This window comes from Mobula birostris, chromosome 1 (assembly GCF_030028105.1).
Source record: "Mobula birostris isolate sMobBir1 chromosome 1, sMobBir1.hap1, whole genome shotgun sequence".
Lineage (NCBI taxonomy): Eukaryota > Metazoa > Chordata > Chondrichthyes > Myliobatiformes > Myliobatidae > Mobula > Mobula birostris.
The window spans coordinates 44,292,641-44,314,981 of NC_092370.1; the positions used below are offsets into that span (position 1 = coordinate 44,292,641).

The 22,341-nt window shown below is 38.9% G+C and overlaps 1 protein-coding gene across 1 annotated transcript in view; it reads right to left on the bottom strand.

Annotated features, from left to right (window-relative positions):
- Positions 1-716: 716 nt before the first annotated feature.
- The window catches only part of LOC140196008 (NSFL1 cofactor p47-like), a 64,605-nt gene continuing 42,980 nt past the window's right edge, over positions 717-22,341 (bottom strand). The window contains exons 8-9 of the mRNA XM_072254699.1: positions 16,529-16,687; positions 717-2,894 (exon numbers count right to left, since the gene is read on the bottom strand). Of these exons, the coding sequence (XP_072110800.1) occupies positions 2,732-2,894; positions 16,529-16,687 (322 nt within the window). The 3' untranslated portion in view covers positions 717-2,731. The remainder of the gene's footprint in view (positions 2,895-16,528; positions 16,688-22,341) is intronic.

Here is a 22,341-nt window from a genome sequence, read left to right on the forward strand (position 1 = left end):
TCTGGATGAGAGTAACATCAGTGAAGTATTATCAAACACAGCAGCTGGACTAGATGGAATGTTCCACAAAAGCACATTTACTTCTCAACCATCAAATGCATCAGCTGTAGAAGGTTAGTTTCTGATTTTATGAACCATCAAGAGTCTTAGAATGTCAACGTTCAGAATTTAATTGTCCTCGTCTTCTAACATATGATAATCCTTAAGGCAAATAATTATTTAAGTTCCCAATAAATCTTGTATCATCAGTGTAAACCATGGTCTGCCTAAATCGAAAAACAAATCCAACACTGCAAGTCTGGCTTTTCAAAAAGGGAGAAAATAAATACTCTCCCGGAAAGCCCAATGCTTGGACAGCAGATGATCAGCTTATGAAAGGAGTGTTTCAGAATCTCTAATGGATGCCAATTTCACCTTCTTGAAAGTGATACGCATGGCTTTATGCAATTGCACAAAAAGATTATGATAGACATTAATCTCTAGTCTTCTCTCATCATGTCACATTGAAGAGAGTGACACAAAAAGAACAATTTGTTCTCCCAACCCCACCCAGTCTCCCTCAAAGGACATTTGATCAAACATACCTGAGAAAATTTGAGTCTTACACCAAAATCTCAACACTAAACCAGACTGTACCAAGGAGAATACACATTTTAAGCACCCAATGTTCAGATCCTAGTCAAAATATTATAACACAACAGGTTATATAATCCATTCAGGATCAGATTTATTAATTACTGATATATGTCATGAAATTTGATGTTTTGTGATAGCTATACAGTGCAAGACAAAAACATTACAATAAAATAAATACATTATGCAACACAGGAATAGCGAGGTAGTGTTCATGGACTTTTCAGAAAGCTGATGGTAGAGGGGAAAGTGTTCCTAAAATGTTAAGTGTGAATTTTCAGGCCCTTGTACTTCCTCCCTGATCCCAGAAATGAGAACAGGGCATGTCCTGAGTGGTGAGGGTCCTTAATGATGGATGCCGCCTTTTGAAAATGTTCTCGATGGTGGAGAAGATTGAGCTGGTGATGGAGATAGTTGAGTTCTACAACCTCTGCAGCTTCTTCTGATCCTGTGCATTGCAGCCTCCATACCAGGCAGTGAATGCAACCAGTTAGAATGCTGTCCATGGTACATCTATAGAAATTTGCATCAGCCTTTGGTGGCTTTCAAATCTCCTCAAACTCTGAATGAAGTATAGCCACTGGCATGCCTTCTACAGGGTGTGGGCCCAAAACATTGCCCGCTTATCCCTCTCCCTAGATGCTGCTCGAGATGCTGGGTTCCTCCAGCATTTTGTGTGTGACTTCTTCATGATTGCATCAGTATGTCGGGCCTTGGATAAATCCTCTAAGATGTTGAGCTCAGGAACTTGAAACTGTCCACCCTTTCCACAGCTGACCCCTCAATGAAGACTGGTGTATGGTTCTCTGACTCCCCCATCCTGATGTCCACAATCAATTCCTTGGTTTAGGCAGGAAAACAATGATCTGACCAGGATCAATAAGAATGAGCTTTGGTGCTAAATGCTTCTGCAACCCTCCATTCTGATTACTTATTACTTCCTGTGGCTCTCTACATCAGCAATAAATTCATCACTCCCCTTTTTTGATTTTCCACAGAAATCCCTTAGAACTTAATTCATTTTAAAGAGAGTTACCCACCAAATGTTGGGCGTGGCTTGAACGGTCAAGGATAGTCTGTTATTGTATGTTAATATATTGTATTTGTAAACACAAACTCTATGCTAGTATTTGTATATTATCAGTGATCTCAACCTTTCAACTTACTCATTCATGAAATAGTCTTATGGGTATTTCTATTAGATTTTCTAATGAACATAATCACGTCTTCAGAGCAATTCCAAGAGTTTGTTTTTTTTTTAAATTTCACTGTCATATTTTGCTTCAGGTTTTGTTTTCTACATCTTTTTAAGACCATTTGCTTGTCCTTCTAAGAACCAGAACTTCTAAACATTATTTTATTAATTCAATAATTTAATTAAGATTATGCCTTGTTTTGAAATTACTAAATTTCATCATTCAGGTTTTAATTTTAAGAAGAGTCTCATAGTTGTTGCAACAGTCATTTTTAAAGTACTATTTTTGAGAGCTGGTAATATTCATCTCATGGAAACTGCTAGAATAGGAACAGAAGCAACATTAATCATGACAGATGTTTTGAATACAGGAAGAACAAATCATTCTATCAGTAACATTGCCAACAAGATGCTTTTAAAACATTTTTTAGCTCTGACATCAGAAGGATATTGTAAACATGTATACAACTTTTCACATGCATAATTATGTGGATAACATTATCTCCAGATGCATGATTAAGTTGTTTTTGGAAAATAATTTAATTAAACCTCTCAGAAAGTGGTAGTTTTAAACAAGGATCCAATATTAATATAGCTTGAACATTTCAGTTACCGTTAAACATTTCTAGGTAGTAATACAGACAAGGATTTACATTTGAGAATTAGTAGTTTTGCACATAATGATAGTTCACTTTATGTTTACTTCATTGTTCCCATTAGTTTTCCACAGGCAACGAAGATAATCTCTTGCTGCAAGCCATAGGAGACCTCATTTATGTGCTAAAATGTTTAGGAATATAATGGCCATTTTATCAGTGTTTGCCATTCAACTCAGTTTCAGTGCATTGAAAGATTTGCAAGCTTTGTTCTATTCTGTATGGTCTTACATAATCTAAAGTGAAGTTACTTCAAACGCTGAACAATCACCGCATTTAGCAAATTGGCTTCTTGCAGAGTTTGCTCTTCATCTGTCAGTTCTTTATTTGGAAATGTGGTCATCAGTACAAAGGAGGAAGCGGCAAAGACAGGATGATGTTGAATAATAAACTGGCGGATATCACTAATTCTGTAATTAAAACAAAATATTCTGATTAATTCACAAGTTCAGGAACTATCAAAATTTACTGAAGGAAAAAATTGGTAAGTGCATCCAATCCAAAAATCTATTACACCAGAACTGGCATCCAAAGATACCAGTGTAGATGGAATACAGGGTGACTGGCAGGAGGCACAGAGTGGGAATAAAGGGGGCCTTTACCGATTGGCTGCCGAGTGGTGTTCCACAGGGGTCAGTGTTGGGACTGCTTCTTTTCACGCTATATGCCAATGATTTGGATGATGGAATTGATGGCTTTGTGGCCAAGTTTGAAGGGGATACGAAGATAGATAGAGAGGCAGGTCATGTTGAGGAATTAGGATTGGGAGAATGTCTAAAGAACTGTCAGATGGAATATAGGAGTAGGGAAGTGTATAGTCATCTACTTTGGTAGAAGGAATAAAGGTGAGATTATTTTCTAAATGGAGAGAAAATTCAAACATTAGAGATGCAAAAGGATTTGGGAGTCCTCATGCAGGATTGCCTAAAGGTTAACATGTGGGTTGAGTAAGTGGTAAGAAAGGCATGTAACACACATCAAAGTTGCTGGTGAACACAGCAGGCCAGGCAGCATCTCTAGGAAGAGGTGCAGTCGACGTTTCAGGCCGAGACCCTTCGTCAGAAAGGCATTGCAATGTTAGCATTCATTTCAAGAGGACTAGAATATAACAGCAATAATGTAATGCTGATGCTTTATAGGCATTGGTCAGACCAGATTTGGAATTTTGTGAGCAATTTTGGGCCTCTTATCTGAGAGGAATAATAAGTCAACTATGATGGAATAGTGCAGCAGACTCAGAAGGCCGAATGGCCTAATTCTGCTCCTATGTCTTATGGTCTAACTGCTTGATATTCAGGGACAAATCCGCTGAATGAGGAAATGTGCCAGGAATAGTATATTCTTTACTTCCACTCTTAAGGACTGGCTTGGACTAATAGGTTGTTCTTCTTAACTCTTAAAGTCTCAAACAAAATATGTATTAGCAATCAATTCATTTTGAAATGAACAAGTCATTGGACAAAATCATCCATTACCTTTTCAGAGCTATATTCATTACACTGAGCCAGAATAGGCAGGTTGTGGATGACATCACATGAATATATCTGCAATGATATCAGTCTCATTAAGAGAGAATGAAGGTAACAAATCCATATGTCTTCTTCACCACGCTATGGACCTTTGGCGCCACATTAAGGGAGGTCTGAATTTGTATCCCTGAATCACAGATCACAGGCAGACCCTTTTACTCCACCATATGCATGCATACCGCAAAGCTTATCTAAACAAATCTCATATCCATATGCTTCTATACCCTTCCTAAATAACTTCCAAAATATCATTTAAATATCATTGTGTCTGCATCTATCACCACCTCTGGCAGCTCTTTCCAAAAAAAAAAACACCGCCCTGTGTGTGACAAACCTAGCTGCTCAGATCTTCTTTAAGTTTCTCTGCTCTCATCTTAAACCTGTGTCCTCTAGTTTTATAGTCATACTTTATTGATCCCGGGGGAAATTGGTTATACTCGCTGACTTGAGAAAGAGACCATTTATTCTATCCGTGCCCTTCAGAATTTTATAAACTTCGACAGGTCACCCATCTACGTTCTATATTCCACTAAGAAATCCAACTTATCCAACCCCTCTTTATAATTACAACCCTCTATGCCAAGCAATAACCTGCTGAATCTCTCCTGCTGCTCTAATGTGAGCTATAGCCTTGCACCCCAAGGCCTCATGTACATTAAAGCTTCTAAGGCCCCTGCCATTTACTCTATATGTTCAAACAATACTTTGATTTCACCAACAACACACACAAAATGCTCAGCAGGCCAGTCAGCATCTATGGAAAAGAGTATAGTCGATGTTTCGGGGTGAGACCCTTCGTCCTGCTGAACTTGGTGCAAAATGTCAACTGTAGTCTTTTCCAGCATTTTGTGAGTGTTGCTTGGATTTCCAGCATCTGCAGATTTTCTCTTGCTTGTTGATTCCACCAAGGGCCTTTTATTCTTTAATCTTCCTTATTGTCCTAACATTCACAGTATATTTCCAAACCTTATTAGGCTCCCAAAAATACATCACCTTATACTTACTAGGATTAAATAAACAATTTCTCAATCCTTTTTACTAGCTAATTAATATCATCCTACACCCTCAGACTATCCTCATCATTAATATTAGACTAAGTTTTGTGTATTTTGTGAATTTTACTAATCATACTTTCTACATTCACATCTAAGTCATAACAAGAATCCCAGCATCAAACCCTGTGGTACACAATTGATCACAGGCTTCCAAAGACAAAACCAACCCTCCAAAATTAACCTTCTTCTATTACCAAGCCAGTTTTGAATCCAATTTGCCAACATGACATGGATCCCATGGGCTCTTAGTTCTTGATCCATTTGGTACCTTGTCAATCTTTTACTGAACTCTTATGTAAATCACATCAATCATGGTGTCCTCATTAAAATAAATTACAAATTGACAGATTCTCCCACCTGCAAAGTTGATTATCTCAGGTCAATTTCTGCCTTTCCAAGTGATGATTAATCTTGCTCTTCAGAATTATTTTTCCAGTAATTTCACCACCACTGATAATAAATTAACTGGCTTATAATGACCTAACTTTGTTTCTTGAAAAAAGATTTCACATTTGTTGCCTTCAAGTCATCTGACAACTCATCTGTGGTCAGCAAAGAGGGTTCCAAGAGGGTTCCAGTTGATACATCTCCAAGAGGGTTCCAGTTGATACAAAGACATTGTTGATTAAAATAATGCACATTACTACAGGTCCAAAATGTTTTATGAACTTCTGAATTAATTGCTATCAAGACAAATTGGAGACTAAAGATAACATTACTCAATTGCTGGATTAATGAGCAGTGTAGGGTATGACCTCAACTAAATACCTGCTCCACATTGGCACCACATGATTTTTTTTTAAAGAGAAAAAAGTGCCCATAAATCCCATCTTATCACTCAGACCTCTAAACTCCACAAAATTGAAGAAATGAGCTGACGTCATAGAAGTCACAAACACTGGTAGAAAATGTGAGTAAAGTTTGATGCTGAATGAAACTGAAGATATTAGGCTAGTTTTATAAAATAATCACAACGACCTGCCAATCATTCCAGGTGATTTACAGTGGAATAACTGTTCTTTCTCTTTCAGGGGCAACAATCATACTAGTGTCCAAGAAGAGCAGGATGAGCAAGCTCAGCCACTTTCTGCCAGTGGCTCTCATATCTACTGTGACGAAGCGCTTTGAGAGACTGGGCATAGCCAGAATCAACTCCTGCCTAAGCACGGACCTGGACCCGCTGCAATCTACATATTGCCTATTCTGACCCATGACTTATGCAATCTCACTGGTTCCCCACTCGTCATTGGATCACCTGGACAACAGTAATAATGACATCAGGCTCAAGGTTTGAAGTAAATTTATCAGCAAAGTTTATGTCTGTCACCATATACAACCATGAGATTCATTTTCTAGTAGGCATACTCAATAAACCCATAACAGAATCAATGAAAGATCACACAAACTGGGTATTCAACCAGTGTACAAAAGACAACAAATTGTGCAAATACAAAAAGAAAGAAATAATAAGTTGAAAGACTTTGGAACATTTGAAGTTCAGTTCTTTGTTTATACAACTTCTCAGAGGGAGCTGTAGCATATTTCTTATCAATTTCCTTAATCTTGTCCACAAGAACCAGCTCCTCCTAGTTCAACCTTTTCCTCAAAGCAGCAGAGTACGAAATGATCTGCCCACGAATATAAGCTTTAGAAGTATCCCAAAGGGTGTTCATGGATATATCCTCTGTACAGTTAATTGTAAAGCAAAATCAATCTATTCATTCATAAAGTTAACAAACTCCAAGTCCTGAAGCAACAGTGAATTAAAACACCATTGTCTATTATTTTGGGTATTGGCCAATATTTTAATAGAAAGCTTAAGTGGAGCATGGTCCGAAATGGTTATAGAGCCATATTGACATTTAACCACTGAAGAAATAAGACGAGAGTCAATAAAAAAATAATCAATTCTTGAATAGGAGCGATGAATATGTGAAAAAAAAGAGAAGTCTTTTTCCTGGGGATGCAAAAATCACCAAATATCCGTTGACCCTGAATCTGAGAGAAATGAATTAATCAAGGTTGCAGATTTATTGGGTAGAGTCCGTATAGGAGCTGAACGGTCCAATAATGGGGATAAACAAATATTAAGATCTCCACCCCAGATTAGTGAAAACTCATTCAAATTTGGGAACAAATTAAATAATGATTTATAAATTTCTGGACAGTCCAAGTTTGGAGCATAGACGTTAACCAAAACTACCTTTTTATTAAAGAGTAAACCACTAACCAGTAAAAATCCACCATTCAGATCAGAAATAATATCGTGTTGCACAAAAATGATTAAGGGATCTATAAAAATAGAAACTCCTCTAATCTTGGCGTTGGAATTCGAATGATAGTGTTGACGCTTCCAGAACTTTAAAAAAAAATGTAATCTGTCCCCCCTCTGCACATGGGTCTCTTGTAAAAATAGAATATGTGCTTTAAGTCTCTGGAATACTTTAAAGATTTTTTTCCTTTTAATTGGATGATTAAGACCGTTAGTATTCCAAGAGACAAAATTAATAGTAGGCCCCATAATCCCTAAAGTCAACCCTCAAATAAGGAAGGATTGACAATAGGTTCGACCCACGAACCCGGAAGGGAACAGAGTAAACATGAGATATTGAGAAAGAGGACGCGACAAATACTTCAATATAAGTAGCCCAAGAAGAAAGAAAAACTAAAAAGTGAAGCCCCCCCCACCCCCCCACCCCGTAACCCCAAAGCTAAATCTAAGATAGACTAGCCAGAAAGCAAGCACTAGATCTACCCCCATGACTTCCGATAGACGCTCACTAAAAAGTGTATATGTAGAACGATCAGCTAAAGTTATAAAAAAAGTAAAAGAGTAAAAAAAAGTACACTGATTAAAATGAAAATGATATAATACAAAGAAAAAAAAGGTATATATAAAAACCGTTAACCTACAACAGACCATATAATTAAACAAGAAAATGAAATATCAGCATAGACCAGCCAAAAAAACTACAAAAACTCAAAGTTTAAGGCCTCCAGGTATGTACGTAAAATGATGCTGTGGGAATGGCCACCCAGAATCCCCAGGGAAGAAGAAAGAAATGACGCAGTTAAAAGTAAAAGTTTGGCAACCACATTAATTAAACCAAAAAAAAAACATTTCTGCCCCTATATAGAGCAAAAGAAAGAAATTAAACCCAACAGATTAACAGCCTCCAATCAGACAGAGATGATTTAATAGTGCGATTAGGATGTTGAAGGCAAATGTTGATCCAGGTAACTCTGGGCTTCCGACAGAGAGTCGAAAAAACGGGAAGACCCATCAGACAATCGAATCCTCAAACGTGCAGGATAAAGCAACACTGGTTTTAAATCCATCTTGATGTATTCCGACATCACAAATCTGTAACGGACACGTTGATCATGAACCTGTTTACTAAAATCCTCCACCAATCGAAAGCGGAGATCCAAGAAATCAATATAGCCTTTAGGTTGAGCAAAGCGAAGCAGCTTCTCCTTGTCTTGAAAATAATGAAATTGTAAAATAACATGCCGAGGTTTATCTGACTTAGGCGACTATAATGGGACTCTGTGAGCCCTATCCAATAGTGGTGGTTGATCAGGAAATAAGGTGGGAAATGAATCTTTTAAAAGTTGAGAGAAAAACTTTATAGAGTCATCAGATTCAGCAGCTTCATGAAGACCAATAATTCTTATATTTTGACGTCTCATTCTGCATTCTAAATCAGAATTTTTAAAGGTAAGAAAATCAAGTTTTTTCTTCATTGTACTAATTGCTTCTTCAATTTTCCCCAACTTGAGTTCATTCTGTTGCGTGGAAACTTGGAGATTAGATATAGCAGTCTGATGTTCCGTGATAGATGCTTTCATTTTTTCAATTTCATCGATGATTCTCTCCAGGTTAGATGAAATTTCCGCACTAATCAGATCCGATATAGCTTGCATAGTTACCGCCAGTTCAATCAGAACAATCAAATGGAAGACAGTTTATTACTTTCGTCCTCTACTGCAAATCAATTAATGAAAACAAGAAGCGAATTTTATATACATAGTGACAATGCTGGTAAACTGTTGGCTAACCAGTTGAAGACTAACTCTACTAAATTTCAAATTAATCAGATTTATAATCAAAAAGGTCAACTGACATTTGATCAAGCTGAGATTAATCAATCCTTTTTTGACTTTTATTCCTCTTTATATTAATCAGAGTCTCCTCGAGATTCTAAACATATGTGTGACTTTTTCGATAACCTAGACTTCCCTAAGATTTCACATGATATATGTTCTATGTTAAGACACTTCTTTTATCACTGATGAGATTAAGAATGTTATTTTTTCTATGAACTCGGGGAAAGCTCCTGGTCCTGATGGGTTTACCGTGGAACTTTAAAAATTTTTTGCATCCTCATTAATCCCCTGGGTATTCAGGGTTCTGGAGGCCTTATTAAAACTTGGTAAACTACCCGAAACCTTTTATAGAGCATCGATCTCTTTAATATTAAAGAAGGATAAAGACCCCGCTCAATGTGCATCTTATAGACCAATATCCTTGTTAAATGTTGACTCTAAAATTTTTTCAGAATTATTAGCAAATAGGCTAGAAAAAGCACTTCCTTGTATTATCTCGGAAGACCAAATGGGTTTTATTAAGAATCGTTATTCTTTTTATAATATTCGTACACTTTTAAACATTGTCTATACCCCGTCACAAAATGACCCTGAATGTGTCATTACCCTAGGTGCTGAAAAAGCTTTTGACAGGGTCGAATGTCCTTACTTAGTTAAGGTGCTTGAAATGTTTAACTTCAGCCCGAAATTTATATCCTGGATCAAATTGTTATATCATTCTCCTATGGCCTCAGTTCATACTAACACTTTAAATTCACCCTTTTTTCCTCTTTTTCGAGGTACCAGACAAGGTTGTCCTCTTAGTCCTTTATTATTTGATATAGCTTTAGAACATCTTGCAATTGCTATTCGAGGAATCTCCTAACATTATTGGTATAACTCGTGGTTTAAAGTCTCATAAAGTATCACTTTATGCTGATGACTTACTTTTATATATTTCTAATCCTCAAAAATCTATTCCTGCAGCTTTAGATTTATTAGCACAATTTAGTGTTTTTTCAGGTTATAAGTTAACTCTCAATAAGAGTGAACTTTTCCTGATTAATAAGCAAGTTCCCTTATATCAGAACCTGCTGTTTAAATTGGTTAATAATCATTTTTCATATCTTGGGATTAAAATCACCTGTAAACATAAGGATTTATTTAAGACTAATTTACTACCCTTAATTGACATTACACAACTTTCCTTTAAATGGTCTCCACTTTATTTAACTTTGATTGGTTGTATTAATGCTGTTAAGATATTTATTCTGCCAAAATTTTTTTATATATTTCAGGCATTACCGATTTTTGTTCCGAAATCCTTTTTTGACAAAGTTGACTCTAAAATTTCTTCATTTATTTGGCAAAATAAAAACCCAAGACTGGGTAGAATACATCTACAGAAAGCTAAGAGAGATGGAGGCTTGGCATTACCTGATTTTAGATTTTATTACTGGGCAATTAATATTCGACACATGAAATTTTGGTTACTTGACCAAGACACACTATCCATTCCTAAATGGGTAATATTGGAATTACAATCTGTTCAAGGTTATGAACTCGGCTCCATTTTAGGTTCTTCTCTTCCTTTTGATTTGAAATGCCATAAACAGGTTTGTAACCCGATAGTTAAACATATCTTACGCATCTGGTTTCAATTCCGAAAATTTTTTGATCTTAATCAATTTGTGCTAGCGATTCCTATTTTAGGCAATATATTCTTTCCCCCTTCCTCTACAAATTTGGAAGACCAATGGTATATCGCGGGTTTTGGATTTATTTTCAGATGGCTCCCTTATGTCTTTTGAACAGTTATCTAACAAATATAACTTACCAAGAATACATTTTTTTAAGATATCTGCAAATTAGAAATTTCCTAAATACCATACTTACTTCCTTTCCGGCGTTGACCCCTACAAATATGTTAGATATTATAATTAACCTTAACCCGTGTCAGAAAGGTGTAACGGCTATTATTTATAATACTATCATGAAACTTGGATAGCTCCATTCAATAAGATTAGGTCCGACTGGGAAAAAGAATTGGGCTTTTTTTTTGGAATTTTGGCGGATGACTGGGCGCATATTTTACAACTAGTCAATACTTCCTCTATCTGTTCCAAACATTCCCTAATTCAATTTAAAGTTGTTCATAGAGCACATATGTCTAAAGATAAATTAGCTCGTTTTTACTCTCATATTAACCCTCTTTGTGATAGATGTCATGGGGAGATAGCTTCCTTAACTCACATGTTTTCATCCTGTCTTACTCTGGACACTTTTTGGAAAGACATTTTTAATGTTATCTCAAAGGTATTAAATATAGATATTTCTCCCCATCCTATTACTGCTATCTTTGGATTACCTAAAACCTCCAGTAATCTTTCCCCTTCAGCCCATAGAATGATTGCATTTCTCAGTTTAATGGCGAAAAGATGTATTTTACAACACTGGAAGGAGATTAATGCCCCAACTACGTTTTTTTTGTTTTCTCAAACGATACTATGTTTAAATTTGGAAAAAATCAGAAGTAATCTTTATAATACTTCAGTTAAATTTGAACAGACCTGGAGATCTTTTATTCAACATTTTCATTTAATGTGTAACTTTTTTTTTCTCTTTGACTATATTTACATTCCCTTTTTGGTTTTTAACTGTTATTAATGGAGGTCGGGTTTGAGGACGTGATTGTTTAAGTTGTTTAAGTCTACTTGGTACCTAGTTAGCCCATTGCTTTGCTTTGCTTTTTAGGTTAGTTGCTTGGTGGGTTTTTTCTTCTCTTTATTGATATATATGGAAAATTAGTATACTACTACATTACCTCGTTATTTTATAACTAAATTGCACTGTTTGTATTGTTTTTTTAAGTATTAATATCTCTTGTGTAAGGGGGTTTCGATTTTTATGTTACTGCGGAGGCTAATTAAAACGGCGTCTTTGTTATGTTAATCTGGGGAATGCGGCTTTGTTGTGTTAAACACTGAGAAAGTTTGCGCTAACAGTTTGTTTTTGCTTTAGAGTCTGATAAGAGAGTGCTATTAACCAATTGGGATAGTTGTTACCGTTTTGGTGTATTTGAAGATACTGTATGCGAGGGGGTTTGGGGGCAGAAGGCGGGAGAGCGAGACAGAGGATGGACGAGGTGCTGTGAGTTCGCTAATGGAGTCGGACCCCGAGCGGGACGTTCGGTGAGGAGACGGAGACGGACTCGTGTGGAGCGTCTGGTCGACCACCGTTGTTGGTCCCAGGCAGCCGGTCGAGGTGGTCCGAGGGGGTCGCAGGGTGAAGAAGAAGGTCCTTGAGCTCCAAAGGTTTTTGTGCATGAAGAGATTGAACTTTGATAAGTGTGGCACCTTTTATTTTCCTTTTATATTTTATCTCTTTTAATTATATAGTTCCGGTAATATCTATAAACTGTAAATCATTTAATTGCATCTGGTGTATTGTCTGTTATTTGGGCAGGGTGGGGTACCTCACACAGCATCCACACAAACGAATTATCCAGTTTGGCGGGGCCGAGGCTGTTTCCCTAGATGACAGCGAGCCGAGCGACCCTGAGAGTGGCCGGGGGGGCTACACTTGTAAATTTATATCGCAACAGTGTATTAGTTTCTATATGTTTTACCTTTTGTGTATTAATTCAATAAAAAGATTTAAAAAGAAAGAAAGACTTTGGAACATGACAGGCTATATATACACATTATCCCGATAGTAATATCTACAACTGGTGTCATCCCAAAGGCACTACACAATAGCATTAAACAATTAGGGTTACACAGCAACATCTATGTAAATCTCCAGAAAGCCACAATACTGAACACCACTAGAATAGACTGAAAGTTCCAAGCAATTGACAAATGAGCGTGCTTGGCTATGCCTGTAACTCAGGTTTTACCAGCTTGAGCTCAGAAAAATAAATAATTAAGTTATAAACTCAGCCAGCTCCATCACGGGTACTAGTCTCCCTAGCTTCCAGGAAGCCATCAAAAGCCGATGTCTCAAAAAAAAAAAAAGGCATCATTAAGGACCCCCATCATTGCTACCATCAAGGAGAAGGCACAGGAGCCTGAAGAGACACTTAATGTTTGAGGAACAGCCTTTTCCCCCTCTGCTAACAGATTTCTAAATGGACAATGAATGCATGACCTCAGTATTTTTCCCTCTTTTGGTACTACATACATATTATATATATGTATTACATTTGAGATATTTGATTTCAAACAATCTTAGCCATTCTTGTGCAAGATATAATTCCAATCATTGGAGTGTATGCTTCTTGATGCCCATAGAACGTATCCTCACCTAGTGATGATGAGATCTGGAGCCAGCTGGTGTTGGCAAAATCCAAAATAATTTTGGGGAGAACTTTGCGAGGTTTGCTAAGCTAGGAGTAATGTTGCTTTGTGGCATACAGAACCAGAATCAGCTTTAATATCACTGGCACATATTGGGACATTTATTGTTTGGCGGAGCAGTACATTTCAATACATAATAGAAACTATAAATTACAATAAGTATGTGTGCATATATCTCTCAATCCCTGAATACCAAAGCCAAGTTCTTCAACAGATTGTCTGAGGGCCAACAACCTTCATCTGCTTCCTCAATGATATTTCCTCCATAAGGTTAGAAGTGGTAACATTCAGTTACTATTCCACAGGTACAATTGTACTTGCACTTCTTCAACAAATGAGGCACTCAATGCATGTATACATCTAGACCTGACAATATTCAAGATAGGCTAAGAAACAGCAGTAACATTTGTGCCATATGGCTGTCAATGACCGGCTCTCTCTCTTGAAGCCAAGCTACCTACCCATGACAATTAATGGTAATGTTGTCAGCAAATCCTTCATTTTTAACCTCTGAGATCATCCTTGACAAGAAAATGATATGCATCACATCACTGTCAAAGCTACAAAGGCAGTATATTGATTTGATATTCTGTTGCAAGTTACCCACCTGACAACCAAATCCCTTCCAGAAATTTCAATGCAAAGGTCAGGAGGATGGTCCACTTTTCTGCATGACTGTAGTTCCAACATGTTCAAGAAACTTGGCATCACGCTGGACTAAGTAACTCACTTAAATGGTACCACATTCACCAACTGAAGGATTTATTCTTCCACCACTAATCCAGTGGCTGCTGGGACGACCATCTTCAAAACGCACTGTGGTTACAGTATTTACCCATGCCACATCAACAGCATCTCCCAATTACTCATGAAGGTGTATGAACACTGCCACGGGTAGGCTGCCCTCCCATCTGCCCGGCCTTGTATGGAAGCACGCTAACATTCTTTCATTGAAACAGAGTTTCAATCCTGAAAGCCCCAGTCTAACAGCAAAGTGGAAGGACCTTGATGAGATGGACTGTAGCAGTTCGGAATGTGGTTCACAACCACCTCCTCAAGAACAATAAGGGATAGATAATAAATGTTAGTCTTACATTGGAAAGGACAAACATTCAGAAAGCTCAGACCAAACTAGGTTTTAGGCACTTGCGTGCAACACAATGGATTTCTCTTTTGAAGGTATACAGCACAGCGGAGGAAATGAATGACCTCCTTCTGTGCTTTCCTACAGGTGCCAAATTTTGTTCGGAGTCTCAGTTGGTTCAGGAATGTAAATGACCTACAGTGCAATATTTTCCAGGTGAAATATCCCAAGTGACATAAATGGACTGAAATTAAGCACCACCACCATCCTGGTGATGTTTATATTGCATGGATGGGGAAAGAGGAGGAGACCCAATCTGGATCCGTACTTGGATGGTAGGGGTAGGGAGGGCCATGGTCCCGATGTAGGTGGATGACAGTAGGCAGTTTGAACTAGGATAGATGGGTCGATGGGCCTGTTTCTATGCTGTACATTTCTATGACTCTAAAAAGCCAAATAGTATTGATTAATGGATAACAATGGAAACGTTCAGAATCTTATGCTCAAAGTTCAAAGTAAATTTATTATCTCGTATATATTTATCACCATATACGTACAACCCTAAAATTCATTTTTTGTGGGCATACTTAATAAATCCATAATAGAATAATAATCACAGTAGAATCAATGAAAGAAAGCACCAACTGGGCGTTCAACTAGTGTGCAAAAGACAAACTGTGCAAATACAAAAAAGACAGAAATAATAAATAAAAAAGCAAATAATAGATATTGCCAACATGAAATGAAGAGTCCATGAGAGTAAGTCCACAGGTTGTGTGAACATTTCAGTGAAGGGGCAAGTGAAGTTACCCCCTTTGATTCAAAAGTCTGATGGTTGAGGGGTAATACTGTTCCTGAATCTGGTAATGCGAGTCCTGAGGCTCCTGTATCACCTTCTCATTGGCAACATTGAGAAAAAAGCTTGAGCAGGATGGTGGGGATTCCTGCAGATGGATGCTGGTTTCCTGCGACAACGCTCCATGTAGATGTGCTCAGTGGGGAGAGCTTTAACCGTGATAGAATGGGCCATATCCACTACTTTTTGTAGGATTTCCCATTCAGGGGCATTGGTGTTTGCATACCAGACTGTAATGCCGTCAGTCAATATACTCTTCACCATACATCTATAGAAGTTGGTCAAAGTTTTATATATCATGCTAAATATTTGCAAACTCCTAAGGAAGTAGAGGTGATGCCTTGCTTTCTTCGTAATTGTACTTATGTCCTCTGAAATGATAACACTGAAGAATTTAAAGTTGCTGACCCTCTCTACTTGCTGACATTGTGTAAGACAAAGTTACGGAAGGCAAAGTGTCTGAATCTCAGTGTGAATATTCCTACAATGTTGGACCTTCTCCTTGGGTCATATGTACTATCCAAAGTGCAGGAGCAGCAAGGTACATTTAAATAACACCAGCAACTTCCCTTCTGTGCTAGAACAAAACCCTTAAAGTCAACAATATGAATCCTGCTTACAAATGCTATAACAAAGAATACGATTTCTAAAAATCTTACAACCTTCCATCACTACAAAGAAAGACATGGTACAGTCAATTCTACTCAATAAAACTCAAGCAAAATCACTGGTCAGATACCCTTTGGTAATAGTCTTTCAGGGTCACTTTAGTAATAATCTCAGAGATTATTACTTAGCATTCCTTTACTAGTTTAATTATAATCTCAGATTATGTTGTATTTTCTACATTGTATTGTTCTTCAGATAAAAGCTTGAGATCTTTTACACTGAAGATAACTTGAATAAAAGAAAGCAGAATGTTAAAGTGACATTGTCAGCTCAGTCCTGTTGCAAGTGCTCCAATAATAAAACAAGAATTAGTTGACATCGCTTTGAATTTACTTTTGGATCTCTGCAAATCACATGAAAGATATTCTTTGATATTGCAAAGTGAGATTCATATAATTCCTTACCTATGAGTTTGATTAAATTTCTGCACTAAGCGACTCCCATCTGCGAGACGAATTTGAACATTGGTAGTTGGCTCAGATTCATTCACGTTCAAAACATTAACAAAGTATTTGAATTCCTCTTCTGGGGAAGACGGAGTGCTAACTATAGTCGGAGTGGGGCTGTATAAAAGAACAAAAGATGATTCAAGATTGCCACAAGCACAAAACATTTTCTGGATAAGCAACAATTTTAAGAAATACAAAAAAAAATTCAATTAATATACATGAGACATGGATTATATTTTTAAATACTACTAGTCCAGAGTCTGGGTCAATTACTTATCTTCAGAACAGATAAAAAGCAGTTTTGACTTCCACCGGACATTAGAGGAATTGAGGTAAGAAATATAATACTTAGATTCACTTACACAGGGATAGGTTAAAAAATTAAAAGGGAAAAATACAAGAATCAAATACAGTAAAACAATGACAATCCACTATATGAATGTATGGAATTAACAGTGTTTTAGCAGTTAATTCACCGGGTATGGATTCCTGTGCTTCTATTAATACATCAGCGCCTCCACTGGAGCCCCAGTTCCAACACTCCCTTTAAATACATCGGGGCAATTTCCCACACTCATTTTAAATGAACTGGGCTTGTTAGAAAATTCATGATACTGATGTGTAACACTACTGAAAATAAAAAGTGAATTAAAAATGTAAGGGTGTTAATTGGAATAATATCCAAGAGTCTAGAAAATCTGCCAGTCTGGCTCCAAAACTTCCAGCATGCCAGATTAATGAAGTTTTACAACATAATTAATTGACATTAAGAAATATGGCTCAGCAAAGTAATTAATGTTAATACAACACACACAAAATGCTGGAGGAACTCAGCAGGCCAGGCAGTATCTATGGAAAAGAGTACGGTCAAAGTTTTGGGCCAAGACCCATCAGGACTAGAGAGAAAAAAAAAATGAGGAGTAGAGTTACCTTTTAACTCTGACTCCATCTTTTTTTCTCCAGTTCTGCTGAAGGGTCTCGGCCCGAAACGTCAACTTTACTCTTTTCCATGGATGTTGTCTGGCCTGCTCAGTTCCTCCAGCATTTTGTGCGCGTGTTGCTTGGATTTCCAGCATCTGCAGATTTTTGCTTAATATTAACGTGGCTTATTTTAAAGAAAGACCCCTCCCCCAACCTAACATAATTCTTTTGACTCCATATAAAACTCCAGGTTTTAAACTTTTGTAAGCAAATTTTAAGCATATTTACTATTTTCAAAGATCAGGACCCGAGTAACAATTTCTTCATATATAGAATCAGCTGCCACAGAAAGTGATTCAGGCAGGTACAATAACAACATTTAAAATACATTTGGATAACCGCATGGATAGGAAAGATTTAGAGGAATAGAGGCTAAATGTGGGTAATTGGGACTAGCTTGCTGGGTCCCATGGTAAGGAAGGCTGAGCTGGGGCAAAGGAACTGTTTTCATGCTATATTACTCTATAACTGGGTTGGCTGTTATTTTGATTTTTATTTACTTACTCATTGCCCATTACACCACTGGCATTTAGAGCAGCAATAAAGGTTTTTTCCCTACTGCTGTTTGTTTCTGTTTCTGTCAGGGAGCGACCTTATCGAGGGAAGTGCCTTGCGAGAAAAGTGCGAGTCTTTGTCTCAGGAGTCTTCAGCGAGGAGGTTGAGAGAGGAGACTACGCCACAGTTGGAGAGGGTGAGAAGTGGAGAAGAGATGACCGCCAGACTGATTCAGTGCGCTGCGTGCATGATGTGGGAGGTCAGGGACACTGATAGTGCCTCTGGATCCTACACCTGCGGAAAATGTGTCCAGATTCAGCTTCTGAAGGACCGTGTTGCGCAGCACTGGAGAGGCAACTGTATGACGTTATGTTAATCCGGGAAAACGAGAGTTTTCTGGACAGGACCTACAGTGAGGTCATTACACCCAGGATACAGAAAGGAAGAAGGAGGACGACGATGAGCAAGGAAAGGATGTTTGAAGTACAGGAGACGCCAGGGGATGTGCCTCTTGTAACAGGTTCTCCCTCTTGGAAGCTGTCGGGACAGAAGACAGTGCCAGTTTGAGAGGCGGACGGGTCTGCGAGTCAATAATTGGCGCTGAGGCAAAGTCGAGGAGACAGACATCAGGCAGAGCTGTGGTAGTAGGGGACTCCATAGTGAGAGGTACAGAAAGGGATTTCTGTGGCAACAGGCGAGATTTAAGGATGGTGTGTTGCCTCCCTGGTGCCAGGATCCAGGATGTCATGGACCAATTGCAGGGAATCCACAAGGGTGAAGGTGAACATCCGTAAGTGGTGGTGCATGTCGGCACAAATGACGTGGGGAAGAAGAGGAAAGACATTCTACAGCGCGACTTCAGAGAACTCGGAAGAAGGCTGAAAAGCAGGACCTCCAGGGTGGTTATCTCCAGTTTGCTTCCAGTTCCCCGTGCTGGAGTGGTCAAGAACAGGGAGATAATGGATCTGAATGTGTGGCTGAGGAACTGGTGCAGGAAGCAAGGATTTACACTCTTGGACCACTGGGGTATGTTTCGGGGTGAGGATGAATTGTACAAAAGGGACGGGTTGCACCTTAATAAGCGCGGCACCAGCATTCTGGCAGGCAGGTTTGCCTCTGCAACACGGGTGTGTTTAAACTAAGTTGTGGGGGGGAGGGGACCAACTGGAAACATAAGGATGGAGATAAAGGGAAAGTGAGAATAAGAAAAGTTAAGAATGACGGCAGAATCAACAGAGCAGAAAGCTCAAGAAGGGATCGTACAGTATGGCCGAGTGAAATAGGAACTGATATGGGAGGTGGGGGTTGTAATGAATTAAAAGTATTGTATATGAATGCACGGAGTATAAGAAATAAAGTGGATGAGCTTGAGGCTCAGTTGGAAATTGGTAAGTATGATGCTGTGGGAATAACAGAGACATGGCTTCAAGTGGACAGGGCCTGGGAAATGAATATTCAAGGGTATACGTCCTATCGAAAGGACAGACTGATGGGCAGAGGGGGTGGGGTGGCTCTGTTGGTGTGGAATGATATTCAGTCCCTTGCGAGGGGGGACATAGAATCAGGAGACGTAGAGTCAGTATGGATAGAACTGAGAAATTCTAAGGGTAGAAAGACCCTAATGGGAGTTACCTACAGGCCCCCAAACAGTAGTCTGGATGTAGGGTGTAAGTTGAATCAAGAGTTAAAATTGGCATGTCGCAAAGGTGATGCTACAGTTGTTATGGGGGACTTCAACATGCAGGTAGACTGGAGGAATCAGGCTGGTACTGGACCCCAAGAAAGGGAGTTTGTGGAGTGCCTCCGAGCTGGATTCTTAGAACAGCTTGTACTGGAGCCTACTAGAGAGAACGCAATTCTAGATTTAGTGTTGTGCAATGAACCAGATTTGATCAGGGACCTCCAGGTAAATGAGCCATTAGGAGGTAGTGACCATAATATGATAAGTTTTAATCTACAATTTGAGAGGGAGAAGGGAAACTTGGAAGTGTCAGTATTACAGTTGAACAAAGGGAACTATGGTGCTATGAGGGAGGAGCTGGCCAAAGTTTAATGGAACAATACCCTAGCAGGGATGACAGTGGAACAACAATGGCAAATGTTTCTGGGAATAATGCAGAATGTGCAGGATCAGTTCATTCCAAAGAGGAAGAAAGATCCTAAGAGGAGTAAGGGGAGGCCGTGGCTGACAAGGGAAGTAATAGACAGTATAAAAATAAAAGAGAAGTATAACATAGCAAAGATGAGTGGGAAGCCGGAGGATTGGGAAACTTTTAAAGAGCAACAGAAGGTAACTAAAAAGGCAATACATGGAGAAAAAATGAGGTACGAAGGTAAACTAGCCAAGAATATAAAGGAGGATAGTAAAAGCTTCTTTAGGTATGTGAAAAGGAAAAAAATAGTTAAGACCAAAACTGGGCCCTTGAAGACAGAAGCGGGTGAATTTATTATGGGGAACAAGGAAATGGCAGATGAGTTGAACAGGTACTTTGGATCTGTCTTCACTAGGGAAGACGCAAACAATCTCCCAAATGTAATAGTGGCCAAAGGACCGAGGGTAATGGATGAATTGATGGAAATTTATATTAGGCAGGAAATGGTGTTGGATAGGCTACTGGGTCTGAAGGCTGGTAAGTCCCCAGGACCTGATGGGTCTGCATCCCAAGGTACTTAAGGAGGTGGCTTTAGAAATTGTGGACGCATTGGTAATCATTTTCCAATGTTCTGTAGATTCAGGATCAGTTCCTGTGGATTGGCGGTGGTTAATGTTGTCCCTCTCTTCAAGAAGGGAGGAAGAGAGAAAACAGGGAATTATAGACCGGTTAGCCTGACGACGGTGGTGGGAAAGATGCTGGAGTCAATTATAAAAGATGAAATTACGACACATCTGGACAGTAGTAACAGGATTGGTCCAAGTCAGCATGGATTTATGAAGGGGAAATCGTGCTTGACTAATCTTCTGGAATTTTTTTGAGGATGTAACTATGAAAATGGACAAGGGAGAGCCAGTGGATGTAGTGTACCTGGACTTTCAGGAAGCCTTTGATAAAGTCCCACATAGGAGATCAGTGGGCAAAATTAGGGCACATGGTATTGGGGGCAGAGTACTAACATGGATCGGAAATTGGCTGGCTGACAGAAAACAAAGAGTAGTGATTAACGGGTCCATTTCGGAATGGCAGGCGGTGACCAGTGGGATACCACAGGGTTCAGTGCTGGGATCGCAGCTGTTTACAATATATATTAATGATTTAGATGAGGGAATTAAAAGTAACATTAGCAAATTTGCTGATGACACAAAGCTGGGTGACAGTGTGAAATGTGAGGAGGATGTTATGAGAATGCAGGGTGACTTGGACAGGTTGAGTGAGTGGGCAGATGCATGGCAGATGCAGTTTAATGTGGATAAATGTGAGGTTATCCACTTTGGTGGTAAGAACGGGAAGGCAGATTATTATCTAAATGGAGTCAAGTTAGGAAAAGGGGAAGCACAACGAGATCTAAGTGCTCTTGTACATCAGTCACTGAAAACAAGCATGCAAGTACAGCAGGCAGTGAAGAAAGCTAATGGCATGCTGGCCTTCATAACAAGGGGAATTGAGTATAAGCGCAAAGAGGTCCTTCTGCAGCTGTACAGGGCCCTGGTGAGACCATACCTGGAGTACTGTGTGCAGTTTTGGTCTCCAAATTTGAGGAAGGACATTCTTGCTATTGAGAGAGTGCAGTGTAGTTTCACAAGGTTAATTCCTGGGATGGCGGGACTGTCATATGTCGAAAGATTGGAGCAACTGGGCTTGAATACTCTAGAATTTAGAAGGCTGAGAGGGGATCTTATTGAATCATATAAGATTATTAAGGGATTGGACATGCTGCAGGCAGGAAGCATGTTCCTGCTGATGGGTGAGTCGAACCAGAGGCCACAGTTTAAGAATTAGGGGTAGGCCATTTAGAACGGAGTTGAGGAAAAACTTTTTCACCCAGAGAGTGGTGGATATATGGAATGCTCTGCCCCAGAAGGCTGTGGAGGCCAAGTCTCTGTATGCCTTCAAAAAAGAGATGGATAGAGCTCTTAACGATAGCGGAATCAAAGGTTATGGGGATAGGGCAAGAACTGGATACTGATAGTGGATGATCAGCCATGATCACAGTGAATGGTAGTGCTGGCTCGAAGGGCCGAATGGCCTACTCCTGCACCTATTGTCTATTGTAACAATTGGTTTTTAACCAGCAAGGTTGTGGTCCTCTTGGAGAAAGTTGATTTTTAGCTTGGAGTTTATTCCAATTTTTTTTCT